This window comes from Myxocyprinus asiaticus, chromosome 3, assembly GCF_019703515.2.
Source record: "Myxocyprinus asiaticus isolate MX2 ecotype Aquarium Trade chromosome 3, UBuf_Myxa_2, whole genome shotgun sequence".
Lineage (NCBI taxonomy): Eukaryota > Metazoa > Chordata > Actinopteri > Cypriniformes > Catostomidae > Myxocyprinus > Myxocyprinus asiaticus.
In genome coordinates this window covers 10,983,718-10,996,793 of record NC_059346.1, presented here as the reverse complement: position 1 = coordinate 10,996,793, position 13,076 = coordinate 10,983,718, and the positions used below count along the sequence as shown (strand labels likewise).

Genomic DNA, 13,076 nt, shown 5'->3' with positions numbered 1-13,076 from the left:
ACTCCTGTATTCCCCTGTACACGCATGACTGTGTGGAGCACAGCTCCAATGCAATCATTAAGTTTGCTGATGATATGACAGTGGTAGGTCTGATCACTGACAATTATGAAACAGCCTACAGAGAGGAGGTGCACACTCTGACACGCTGGTGTCAGGAACACAACCTCTCCCTCAAGTCAGTAAGACCAAGGAGCTTGTGGTGGAAAAGACAGAGAACACAGCCCTATCACTATCAATGGAGCACTGGTGGAGAGAGTCATCAGCTTCAAGTTCCTTGGTGTCCACTTCACGTAGGAACTCACATGGTCCGTCCACACTGAGGCCGTTGTGAAGAAGGCTCACCAGCGCCTCTTCTTCCTGAGACAGCTGAGGAAATTTGGAATGAACCACCACATCCTCACACGGTTCTACACCAGCACTGTAGAGAGCATCCTGTCTGGCTGCATCACCGCCTGGTACGGCAACAGCACCGCCCTCAACCGCAAAGCCCTGCAAAGGACACATCATCGAAGGTGAGCTTCCCTCCCTCCAGGACATCTATACCAGGCGGTGTGTGAAGAAAGCTTGGAGGATCATCAGAGGCTCCAGCCATCCGAGCCATGGGCTGCTCTCACTGCTACCATCAGGCAGGTGGTATTGCAGCATCAGGACCCGCACCAGCCGACGTCATGACAGATTCTTCCCCCAAGCAATCAGACTTTTGAACTCTTGATCGCTCACGATACATATATCAGCACCGCACTTTATTAGCCTCATACTGGACCCACATTTTATGCTTCACTTAATAACACACTGGCAACTGACTATCAACTGACAGCTGAATGTCAACGCAACATTTCATATTTACTTCTACTGATTACATGGGGGTTGTCACTCAACCATGTGTATATGGTTGAGTGACAATAAAGGGATTTGATTGATTTGAGCAGAGAGTGTGGGTGCTAGATTGGCCCGCACGCAGTCCTGACCTGTCTCCAACTGAGAATGTGAATGTGAAGCACACCATACGGCAACAAAGACCCCGTACAACTGTGCAGCTAAAGACATATATAATGGATGAATGGTGGAAAATTCCACTTTCTAAACTTAATAAACTTGTGCCTTCATTGCCCAAATGCTTAATAAGTGTTATTAGAACAAATGGTGATGTGGAAAACACTCGACTGTCACAAACATTTTTGAGCGGGTTGCAATCATCTAATTTAAAGTTACTGTACATTAAAAAAAAAAAAACATCATATAATATGTAGTTGTAGTTCTTTCAATATAGCAAAGGGTGAATATAATTTACAATTTACTCATTTTTGTTTTTATTCGCATTTTTCGTACTGCCCCATTTTTTTCGGAATGTAGTAGCTTTTGAACAATGACAAGTCAACAGGTAAACAGGTCTCATGTCATTTAAATATATTATTTTCAGGATTTACCTTATCTTATCTGTGCCTTATTATCTTATGATGTGGTGTTTATTGACTAACATTATTATATACACATTAAATATATAGGACTGTATATTGACATTACAGTGCTTTTTTATTTATAACAATGTTTTAAAGTTATGACATACCTTTATAGTCTGGGTGTTATGAATTTAACATTGTCCTTTGTGCAATTCCAGTTTAATTGTATCAAACTCGATTATGTTATAAATATAATAGACGTGTACAGATAACTGACATGTCTGAATGAATGACTAAAAACCAACAAGTATTTCATCACTGCTCTACCCCTTGATTGCTGCTTGACTTTAGTGAAATGAAGCCGTCTTTCACAGTCACTTGAAAGATATAAGTTTACTGAAGAAAACATTTTGCCTCTGGCAAGTAAACAGCAGTATCACTTTTTAATGATTTCCAAATAGAAACCAAAAATTGCATCTTACAGTGCAGCACACTGAAAGTATATGGAATTTTAGTCACAAACATGGTGGTGCGGTAATACAATGACATCACATGAAACAGGTAATTAAGAATGGACCCTTTTCACATACCTGTTATGACGCATTTCTGCCTTCTTTAACAACGTAAATGTAGCAAACTTTTTTATATTTCCAATTTTTTAAATAATTAGTTTAAATTTATAACATTGTACTTTGTATTATATTACCCTAGAATAAGTTTTAAAAAATCACTTACCATAGCTGTGATGAGGCTTCTAACACAGCTGCTGAGGGAGTGACAGAAAATTCGGTCTGTTTCTCTTCTTACTGCTGTTATCCAGCACTCTATATTTGTATCTTCTTTTGCAAAGCTGTAAAAGCCTAATCATTGATTGTTCTTTTGCTGTTGGAGCAAAGGGGTAAGCAAAAATGTTATTTGCTGTGGTCCCCCATTCACTGACATTCAAATTTAGCCAACTATGAGGACATCCACTTTCGGATGTGTGAAAAGGATCCATAGGCTGTCTTAAGTATTGTACAAGCTGATTGGTTCAAGATAATAAATGACAGGAGGTAAATGTTATGTTAAAGGAATATTCCAAGTTCAACACAAGTTATGCTCAATTGACAGTATTTGTGGCAAAATGCTGAGTACCACAAACATTTATTTTGACTTGTCGCTCTTGTTTTTTAACCTGTTGATGTGCATATATATAAATGCACATATTATAAAATACTAAGCTTCACATTTCAGCCTTTAAACCTTCCAAAACTGAGCCACATTCACTTTCATTCTAAGTGCCTCACTGTAACTTTGATTTTTGCTTTTTCTTTTTTTTTTAAAGATGGGATGGGTCAAAATATTTTTTGTGGTAATCAACATTATGCCACAAATGCTGTCAACTGAGCTTAACTTGTATTGAACCTGGAATAGCCCTTTAACTTACATTTATTGTGGAACAATCAGTCTTTGAAACAAGAGAATCAATAAACTTAATTCCTTCTCAAAGCAGAAAACATGTTCACATCTTTTGTCTTTTTTCCAGGAAAATTAAACTTTCCAGAAAATAATTATAGAGAACAACTTTACAATGCTTAGAACATAATATTAAGCATTTATTATTCACACTCTTTCACTGGAACCCTACAGTTAGTCTTAATCTACTTGACCAAAACTCACCCTTGTGTATCTTCATAAGGAGTCATAGTTTTGTGTTCTCTGAATTGACCGAAGCCGATTTGGAAAGCAATTTATAGTTGGTTTAAAAATGGCAAGTGTGCTTTCAGTGAACCTTAGGACAACACTTACCAACAGTAAGAAAAAAAAAATTAAAAAAAAGCAGGAGTACAAAGTAATTTCTCTTTTCTTGCATTTAAGTGCTGTTCTCTTCCCAGGTTCCTCTAATCTCTTTATTCTTCCCCTCGTTAAACTAGCATCTGCTGGGGTAAGAGGTTCTCCCCCCTTACCCGTCTTTCCCATTGGCCATCTGCTTCCTAACCTACACACAAACACACTTACACTTAGTCCAACTAAAACCCTCTGCATTTTTAATGAGGCTTTCTACTGAGAAGGAGCTTGCGTGGCTGCAGTGGCCTGGGGCAGGACCTTCCAGCTCTCTCCAGCCACGCCAGAAAACACTAGGGATATGGAGGAGGATCAGCAACACCCCTCCTAATTGCCCTGCACTGTGGGCCTCTTTAAAGCTCAGTGACACAGAGAAAAATAACAGGGAATAAAAAAAACAATATGGTCCATTAAGTTGGGAGAAAAAGAAAGTGTAAATCAGAGCAAGCACATACATTTGAAGTAAATGCGGACAGGGCTAAATGTACGCATAGGTGACCAGCATTTTTCAGCCGACAAAACCAATAATGATGTTTCTCCAGTCATGCAGGAGAGAGCTAACTGAAGCTAATGCGTCTTATTGGGCACTACTTCTGCTCTGAGATTCATTACTGCAAACCTAAAAAAATATTTTATTTTCAGGACTATATAATGGTTTTCAGACAAACATCTTAAAAATTGTGTGTGGCTTGTTTGTGCTGCATGTGACTGTGGTAACTAAAATCAATGAAGAGCAAGCTGAATGAATTTGCAGGTGGTACCAGTTGAATCGTGACATCGGTTTGGTTGTACAAAAGAAGAAACAACCAAAACCACAACAACTGTCATAACAGTTGCTGTCATTACCTACATTATACACATCAACGTTAAAGTCAGGAGAGCCCTGAAGGCTGGGTAGCCTCATGAATATGTACGCAGTGAGATAGTTAAAGGCATAGTTCACCCAAAAATGAAAATTCTGTTTTCATTTATTTATTCTCATTTCATTCCAAACCTGTAAGACTTATTTTTCTTTTGTGTTAGAGACAGGGTCCGAAATTAACACCCACCAAATGGCAAATGTGGGTAAATGTTCTATTTGGCCGGTGAATATGACAGAATGGCCCTTATTAGCTGCTCATCGATTGTCTCAATGCTGTGTGTTCACTGGCGCATGATGAGCAAAGGTGGATTCAGTGCTTTAATCACATCATTATATTTAAGCTAAAGTTTAATAGCTCAACACTGTTTGTATACTTTGGGCATTTGAAAATGAAGTTGCCATATTTCCAACTGTAATCGTGCATATTTAAGATGATAGCGTTGCTCATGTGCTGAAAGCTAATAGACAATAGATGGCAGCTCTCTGGCATGATGAGCGGGGCTAAGCGGATATCTTCCGCATCACTTGACGTACCGTTAACAGTAAATCTTTAAGCAAGATGAAAGCAATAGGAGCGTTCATGCCATTGGGATGAAGGGAAAAAGTAAGAGTATGTTTTAGTTACCCACCACCACACATTACAAGTTCTCTGGCAATGACCACGTTATAATTTAAACCAACTGATTTTCATGACGTCCATTTTCGTTAACGGCTCTATAACGTTCACTCTTCCGGTGATGCGGAAAGAAAACCAGACTAAAATAATTTGAGTGTTTCCTGTATTACTATTAAGCACCGCAGCAACCCTCGTTGCTACTGTATCTACAGCTAGAGATGAGACATAAATCGCTACCAGTAGACAGATTCCCAACAAATGATTCTTTTGAATGGTTCATTTTATTGAATCAAAAAGAATTATGAATCAGTTGGAGCTGACTAAATTAATTTACTCATTCCAAGTAAACCAAGAACTGTTACTGTTATGTGTACTTGAGACTCACTCGTTCATATGACAAAAGTGATGTAGTTTAAAATACAAATTGAGTTTTTGTTTTAGTAAGTGAATAATCAAAAAAAATAAGACTATCAAGCTATAAATAATAAAAACATTAAAAAAAATTTTTTTTAAAGTACATTTTTAAACATGCATACACTATTGTTTATTTGTCTCTCATGTCTGTAAAATTCACTTGTAAAATGCTATTTATATATATATATATATATATATATGTAATTGGCCTGTAAAAATTTTTATTGGCCAGTAATTTTTTTAATCTACCAGCCACATTTCAGACCCTTTAAAGGGAGAGAAGCCAAGAGAGAAAGGGACTGAAAAAATGAAAGACATAATTTTATAAGCAAAATTAAGAACCTAAACCTATAACATTTAGGGATGGGTAAATATAAAGATTTTCCAATGCATCGCAGGATGTATCGTGATCTTCATTTGAACCACTTTGATAATGATTCTTAAATCCCAGTATCGATCTTTAAGTAATTTACTCACGTATGTGACTAAAAAGTCTGTGATTAACCACTGGCTGGTAAATGTTCAGATTTCACTCACCAGTGATTGAGTAGTGTAGACCATTTAAAGGACTATTCTTCTGTTAACCCTTTAACGCATACATCGGGTCTTTAGTGACCCGGGACCTTATCTGTTTTTTGTTGTGCTCACACCTCTTTAGTATTCCTCGGTCTTTCTCTTATAAGCGTTGCACCCAAAAAATGCCAATATATATATATATATATATATATATATATATATATATATATATATATATATATATATAAAATGGTTTAAGTACCAAAAGTGTATAGGGTCATCATAGACCCTATGTGTGTAATCCTATCAATTTTTGTTTTTTTGCACTTCCATAAATTATATTTTTATGATTATTTCATATCTACAGTATATCTAAGTTTATTTTCACTTGATAACTATTTCTTTGCTTATTACAAGTGAAATGAGTACTATATTCATACAAATACATAATATATCATGTTGATTGTCTGTGTGACAATGGGGAATTATCAGTATCCCATATGCGTGTACACATAAATATTGTACATGCTATGTCTTACTCAAAATGGTGCTGATGTTTCAGTGATTGACTTGATTTACATTTGACAATGCTATTTGATAAAAAAACAACATGGAAGTAAACTATAGCAAGTGTAACACATGAACAGTATGATTTGGCTATTGTCATTTGGGTGCACTATTGCATCTAATTAGACTCAAAAAGTGCCTGAGAAAATACACATGCGTAGATTAATTATAAATTAAGTATATATATAAAATCATCAAAATATCTTAAAATATATTTTATTTTATTATTTTCTAATTGTCTTGAAAATATTTTGAAACTTTTGCTAGATCCATTTGTGATAGATATATGTGCCGGGTCTCTATATGTAAGAGTGTTTGGTGGAATGCATTTAAAGGTTAAAGGAATTGACGTCTTTGTTCCTTGAAAATGACCGGTTATTTGTTAAACTTATTCAAAACAACAGCGGGAAGCTCTTCGTTCATAGTGACTTTAAAGTGATTAATGTTAGTTACATTAACACGATTGCAATAAAATGTCTTCATTAAATTTGAACCATGTTGTTCGGTCCCTGGATACCTGGAACTAATGGAAATGAAAGTTTCTGAAGATTTTTGAAAAAAGCACACACAAATGGACACATGAACCGCAACAGTGAAGGGAGATGGCTGGTTCCAAGCAGTACTAACAACTGTAGGATATGTAGCAGCACACATTTTATCTCTTGTAGGTAAAAAACATTTTTGGAACGTAATTGAAGTATGATGGGTAAAGTCTAGCTGGCTAGATAATTCAGAGTATTTCTTTATGAGCTATAAAATAACCTTATAGATTGCCCCCATTATAATGAATAACACTTGCAGAGTAACAACTTCACTGATTATAATGGGAGCATTCCAATGTTCCCAACCTTGCCACTGGGGAAATAATTGTGAGCATCTAAACTACGATACACTTTCATTCCCTCTCTCTTGTAGACACGTTTATTTTTAGATTTTGCAAATATCTTATTTGTTCTGTTTTAGATAGTCTCTAAAAGTATGCATTACTCATTTTGCTTTGAAAGTTCTGGGCTATAAACATGCCGCTACCGGAAATGCTTTTGGACCAGGCATGCGCAGTAGCGTTCTAATTCCTTTGTTATTGTTTACATTCTTTAAATGTTATACAGTGGGGAAGAAGTTCAGCATGGAGATCCTTTCACTGCGTGTTGAAAGTAAAAGTTTGGTTTGACTCGTTTCAAGTAATGTGTGTCTAAAGACGAGATCCACACAATCCATTTGTCATTGAATGTCTCTTTTAACACTTTCACACGTGAGTTTCTCCTATACTGACAGATCCCACGCGTGAGTTCATTAATATGAACTGTAATTTAAAAAATCTTACCTTACATTTCACAGCAGATGCACTGGAAGACAAATGATATATTATCAAACATAATATGTAGTTTTTAGATTTTTATAATGATTGATTATGATAGATAAAATGCGATCGCGAACGTGATTGCCGGCTATGCCCACCACCATGTTTGTTTAGATTTCAATGCAGCATGGGATTCTTAGTTCATCATAGCATAGAAGGTTCTAAAAACCTAGCCCTTCCACTTTCTCAGACCTGGTAGTGGTGAGAATGAGTGACGGACAGAATGGGAGAAGGCTCGAGTGGACTGACTCATTTATATATTCTTTGTTTGACGTCAAAAAACATCGCTGCAGCGCTGTATCAAAACAGTATGCTCCGGTAACAGCTTTATACTTATATTTGGTGGTTATTTGAATATTTGTAACATAAAAAATATTGATATTGTGATGTTGAAAAAACTATTTGAGCTACTGACATCCACTTCAGTCCCTCTTTGCTGGTAAACAGCAGCATGAATGCAGATCGCACCCCAGTTTGATTGCACGCGTCTGAGCCCAGCCTAGTGTAATCACAACGGTTTGATTGTATATGCGAAAGGTTAATATCCTGTATGTACTTTACAGTCCATTTAAAAAAAAAAAAAAAAAAAAAAAAACATTTAATGCATTAACACATAGCATGGATGAGGTAAAGAAACTCTCATGAGGCTGGCTGAAATGCTGGTTTTCTTAAAGAGACAGTACCGTTTTAGCACTTGTTAAACAAATTAATGTAAACAGGGCTGTTTCTAGGCATAGGTGAACCAGGTGGTCGCCTAGGGCTCCATCAGCTCTAAAACAAAAGCTGGTCCAAAACTCTGTGATCTGAAAATATTTGAACAAATAATCATGAATTATTATCACTCTGCCAAAATATCATCTATGGCATTTATAGACAACAAGAAAACAGCAATTTTGCTGTGGTAGATTTTGACTATTGATAGAACAGCTATGCGCTGATAGACACCATTATAATGTTTTTCCTAATGCAGTAAATGTCACAGTCACAATCCACCAATATAGATGTTCAGGGTTTGACAAACAGCTTTGTCAGGCTAGTGCCTTTATAAAGAATAATGTTGTCAAATCTGTGTGAATCTCCATAGTTTCCTTAGACTAGACTAAGCAGGATGGAAACAAATAATAAATGCACACGGGCAGGAGAATGAATCACAACTCAGTTATGCTCTCTTAACTGGGGTAACGAGTAAGGCTTGATCCTGATTAACAGGAAAAGAAGAAAAGGGAAGCAAAGCATTGGAACCCTACATAGCACCAAGTGCTCTCTATCCATCGGTTTCTCTCATCTTCTTTTTTCTTTGCTCTCTCTTTGACACACTGCCATGCCTCCTAATTCATGGGTGAGGGAGAAGGCACTGAGATCCTCTTCATGTCCAAACTTAAGGGCATGATGAAGGGCTGTACTCTGACTTGATTCATTAGGACTCCATGTAGCCTCTCGCTCTGCTGTGCACTTGTGTGTGCACAAGTGAAACTGACTGGCCTCCAGTCAAGGACAACCAATGATGAATGAAGTGAATAGACACAATTCACACTGACTGTGAGTGTGTCACATGTTTCTTATGTGACATAAAATGCCATAAAAATGTGGCTTGAATACAAGTGAAGATAACTGAACAAGAGCAAATTAGAGAAACTTGAGAAACTTTAACCCTCATGTTCTGTTGAGATTTTTATGTGTTGCTTAGGCTATGTTTGGGGTCTCATAAACCCCAATGATGTAAAAATAGTAATTTAATAATAATTTAAAAAAATACCTTCAAATTATTTTGAAATGTTCCTCTGACCTAATTAAAAAATTGATTAAACCCATCAGCACCCATCAGATTAAAACCCATCAGCAAGATGTTATTGATATCATTAACTCGCCTGTTGTATGACAAAGAAGACATGCACTTTTCAGAAAAGTGACTGTTATCCAATACAGTAAGGTTTTTTCAGTTTGGCGTCAATTGGATAACAGTGTATTAAAAACACAACAAATCCAAATGTACAACTGACAGGAGTTTACTGCTACAAAATGGTCAAAAATCAGATATTTTTACCTCATGTGAAAATTCATTGCATGTAGCCTATTCATTTTCATATCCCCTGACAGAAATGAAATATTTTCATGTAAAACATTTAGAAAAAGTCATGAAGTATTAACCTGATACTTCAATGTTATGTATGTGTTTCAAGCCATTAAAATCAAAACAGAACATGCACTGTAAACCCTAAAGTTGTCATTACCTGGAAGTATCAAGTTGTCTCAAATATTTAAGTTCCTTGAACTTGTTTATTTTAAAAATCCGTAGACTTAAGATTTTAAGTGGCTATGGGGAATATCTATAATGATTTGCGCTTTAATTATTTAATTATTCTTCCTTGGTCAAAGGGAAATTATGGGGCAATTTAAATAGATGTAATTAAGAATTTATAGAGGTTTTTGCTCTTTTATAGTATTATTCATATTGTTTTGTTGCAAATAGTTGTTTCGTGGGTGATCTGTATCCCCTTTGGTCAAGCTGGACCCTGTTGACTAATTCTCTTTGTGCATGTGCAGTTAAAGAACAGATATGTGCATTTCTTTGGAGAATTAAGATTATTTAATGGCTGACCTAGAATCAGTCATGATCTTTATGTGAGCTGTGCTATTGTTTGATCTAAAATGGCATCAATTCAATTAAAAATAACAACATTAGAAACAACAGTATTTAAATAGCAAATCTGAGTTAAGTCCACTTGCATCTAGTTAACCTAAATAGCTAAGTTCATTCTATATGAACACCAAGTTAATTGAACTTAATTACATAAGGTTTGGAGATGCCATTACTCAATTCAATTGAGGGAAGGAGTTTATTCAATCAAATGAGTAGAGTCAACTTATTAGGGTTTTCAGTGTAGGGGTAATAATTTACAATAAGGTTCCATTTGTTAAAATTAGTTAATGCATTAAGTATCATGAACTAACAATGAACTATATATATATATATATATATATATATATATATATATATATATATATATATATATATATATATATATATATCAGTATTCAGCCTATTAATCTGTGTTAATGTTAGTTAATTAAAAATACAATTGTTTATTGTTAGTTCATATTAGTTCATAATGCAATAGCCAATGTTACGTACAGCTTTTGATTTAAAAAAAATGTATGCTATATATTGAAATTAACATTAACCAAGATTAACGAATGCTGTAAAAGTATTGTTCATTGTTAGTTCATGTGAACTAATGTTAAGAAATGGAACCTCATTGTAAAGCATTACCGAAATATGATAGCTACAAAAATATTACAGTTGTCAAGATAAAGACATCTGAATAACGACTCAAGAAGCCTCAGGCTCAAGAACTCACTTTGTCACGGCTCTCCGTGCGGTTATGCTGGCCACGATGATGCTCTCGGGTCGCGGCATGGCCACGGCTTTGAACGTGCCCTTCCAGAACTTCTCAAAAAGCTGCTTCTCTCCCTGAAGTACACCGGCCATGGCGCCACGATGTTCGGGGGGAGAATCCCGAGAAGACCTTGGACCGAACCGAAGTCTCGGAAACACGGTTCTGTGCTGGAGCTTCGATGAAGCCTCAGTTGGCACTGTGTGTAGGCGGCAGCAGCACGGAGCTGTCCAAGTTCTGAAACCAACCTTTTGTTTGAGTTGCTAGACCTTCTTTTCGTTGTGTTTTCCTAGCTTTACATTACATATAAACGTTTGCGAGTCCGTTTTAAACTTCTTTTGAGAGTCCTTTTTTTAACGTCTTCTTAGCGTTCCATGACGGACGCTACGGCGACCGTAACAACGGCAGCTTCTATTTATTGACTCGGCTTCCCGTCTCGCGCTTCATTCCTCTCAACGCTCGCGCCTCCCGCCTTTAAATCAATTTGAGCGTCGTAGCTCGCGACCCAAAACCATCCTTTGTGTAAGTCGCGATGTGGCAAAGAGGAAAAAGAAGAATAGAGCGGCGAGTTGAAGTACGCAAGCCTCTGAGAGTCCTGTGCCAATGTGTGTGTTAGTATTCAGAGTTGGACGTGTGTATAAAGCTCAGCTGGAGCGATGTGAAGAGCTCAGTTGATGGTGGCTCGTTTTCTTGCACGCACCTTGTGACGTTAAAGAAAGAGGAGAATAGGGGGGCTATAGGTCACAGTGAGTGGGACCATCCCTCCCCTCTCACTCTCTTTCTCTCTCTCTCTCTCTCTCGTTCTCCGACTTGGACAAAAGACTGCGCCTGTTGCCTTAATCAGCATAACAAAAGAGCCATGGGTCGGCGCAGAGGCAGCAGACGGAGCATGTGTCAGGCACAATACCCCCGAGGCAAAGCATTTCCCCCCATCAGCCCTGGAGGCCCCAGAGCAAACCCGCCCCCGCCCCTTCCCTCTCAAACAACAACCACCTGTCACTACACACCCACCTGCACCTGCACAGTGCAACGGTGATAGTAGTACAAACAAAACAACAAGCCACGTCACAAAGCTTTGTGCCACCAATGCACACATACGTAGATTAGATTCTTCCAATGTTAAATAGCACAGTAATTCCTTTTAACCCTAGAATGCAGCTAACTTTTCCACCCTAATAGACATGTGCACGGTCAAATGATACAATTATTTATAACACATGTTTTTTCAATGAAACTATTTTTTCAAGATAATTTAGATTATGATTAATATTAAAGCGTCTTTACACAGCCGAGTTGAATAGTTCACCAAAGAATGTTAATTCTCATATAATTTACTCACCCTCATGCCGTCCCAGACGTGTATAACTTTCTTTCTTCTGCAGAACACAAACAAAGATTTTTAGAAGTACATCTCAGCTCTGAATGGTGACCAAAACTTTTAAGCACGTGAAGGCAGAATAAAAGTAATCCATATGACTCCAGTGGTTTAATCCATGTCTTCTGAAGCGATCCAATCGGTTTTGGGTGAGAACAGACTAACTCCTTTTTCGCTATACAGTACATCTTAATTATGTTTTTCAAGCTCGATTACAATTCCTAGCTCTATCTAGTGCTCTGCGCATGCTTCAAGCACTAAGAGCTGTAGTCGAGCTTGAAATCATGATTGTGCCTAGACACTGCAATGGCAAGATTTATAGTGAAAAAGAAGTTACATTTTGGTCTGTTCTCACCCAAAGATCGCTTCAGAAGACATGGAGTCAAGTGGATTACCTTTTTGAGGCCTTTATGGGTTTTTTTTAAGCTTACTCCAGTGGTTTAATCCATGCATTCATTTGCATTTTATGGACCTACAGAGATGAGGTATTCTTTTAAAAATCTTAGTTTGTGTTCTGCAGAAAAAAGATGTGAAGAGCTCATCTGGGATGGCATGAGGGTGAGTAAATGATGAGAGAAATTTTCATTTTTTGGGTGAACTGTTCCTTTAAGGCTGGTCTGTGCCTTTTCAAAATTCTGAGTAAGACGCAATGCCGCATAAATCTTGACTAAATTATGCTGGCTCTGACCCACCTCAGCCTCTAGTATCAAAGGCAGTTCTGTGTTGCTTTGGTTCAGTGTAAATGAA

At 37.1% G+C, this 13,076-nt stretch overlaps 1 protein-coding gene across 1 annotated transcript in view; it reads right to left on the bottom strand.

Moving 5' to 3' along the window:
- LOC127425373 (serine/arginine repetitive matrix protein 4-like) overlaps positions 1-11,539 on the bottom strand; it is an 80,261-nt gene extending 68,722 nt beyond the window's left edge. Inside the window, exon 1 of the mRNA XM_051671304.1 lies at positions 10,919-11,539. Coding sequence (XP_051527264.1) covers positions 10,919-11,049 — 131 coding nt within the window. The 5' untranslated portion in view covers positions 11,050-11,539. The remainder of the gene's footprint in view (positions 1-10,918) is intronic.
- Positions 11,540-13,076: the final 1,537 nt, after the last annotated feature.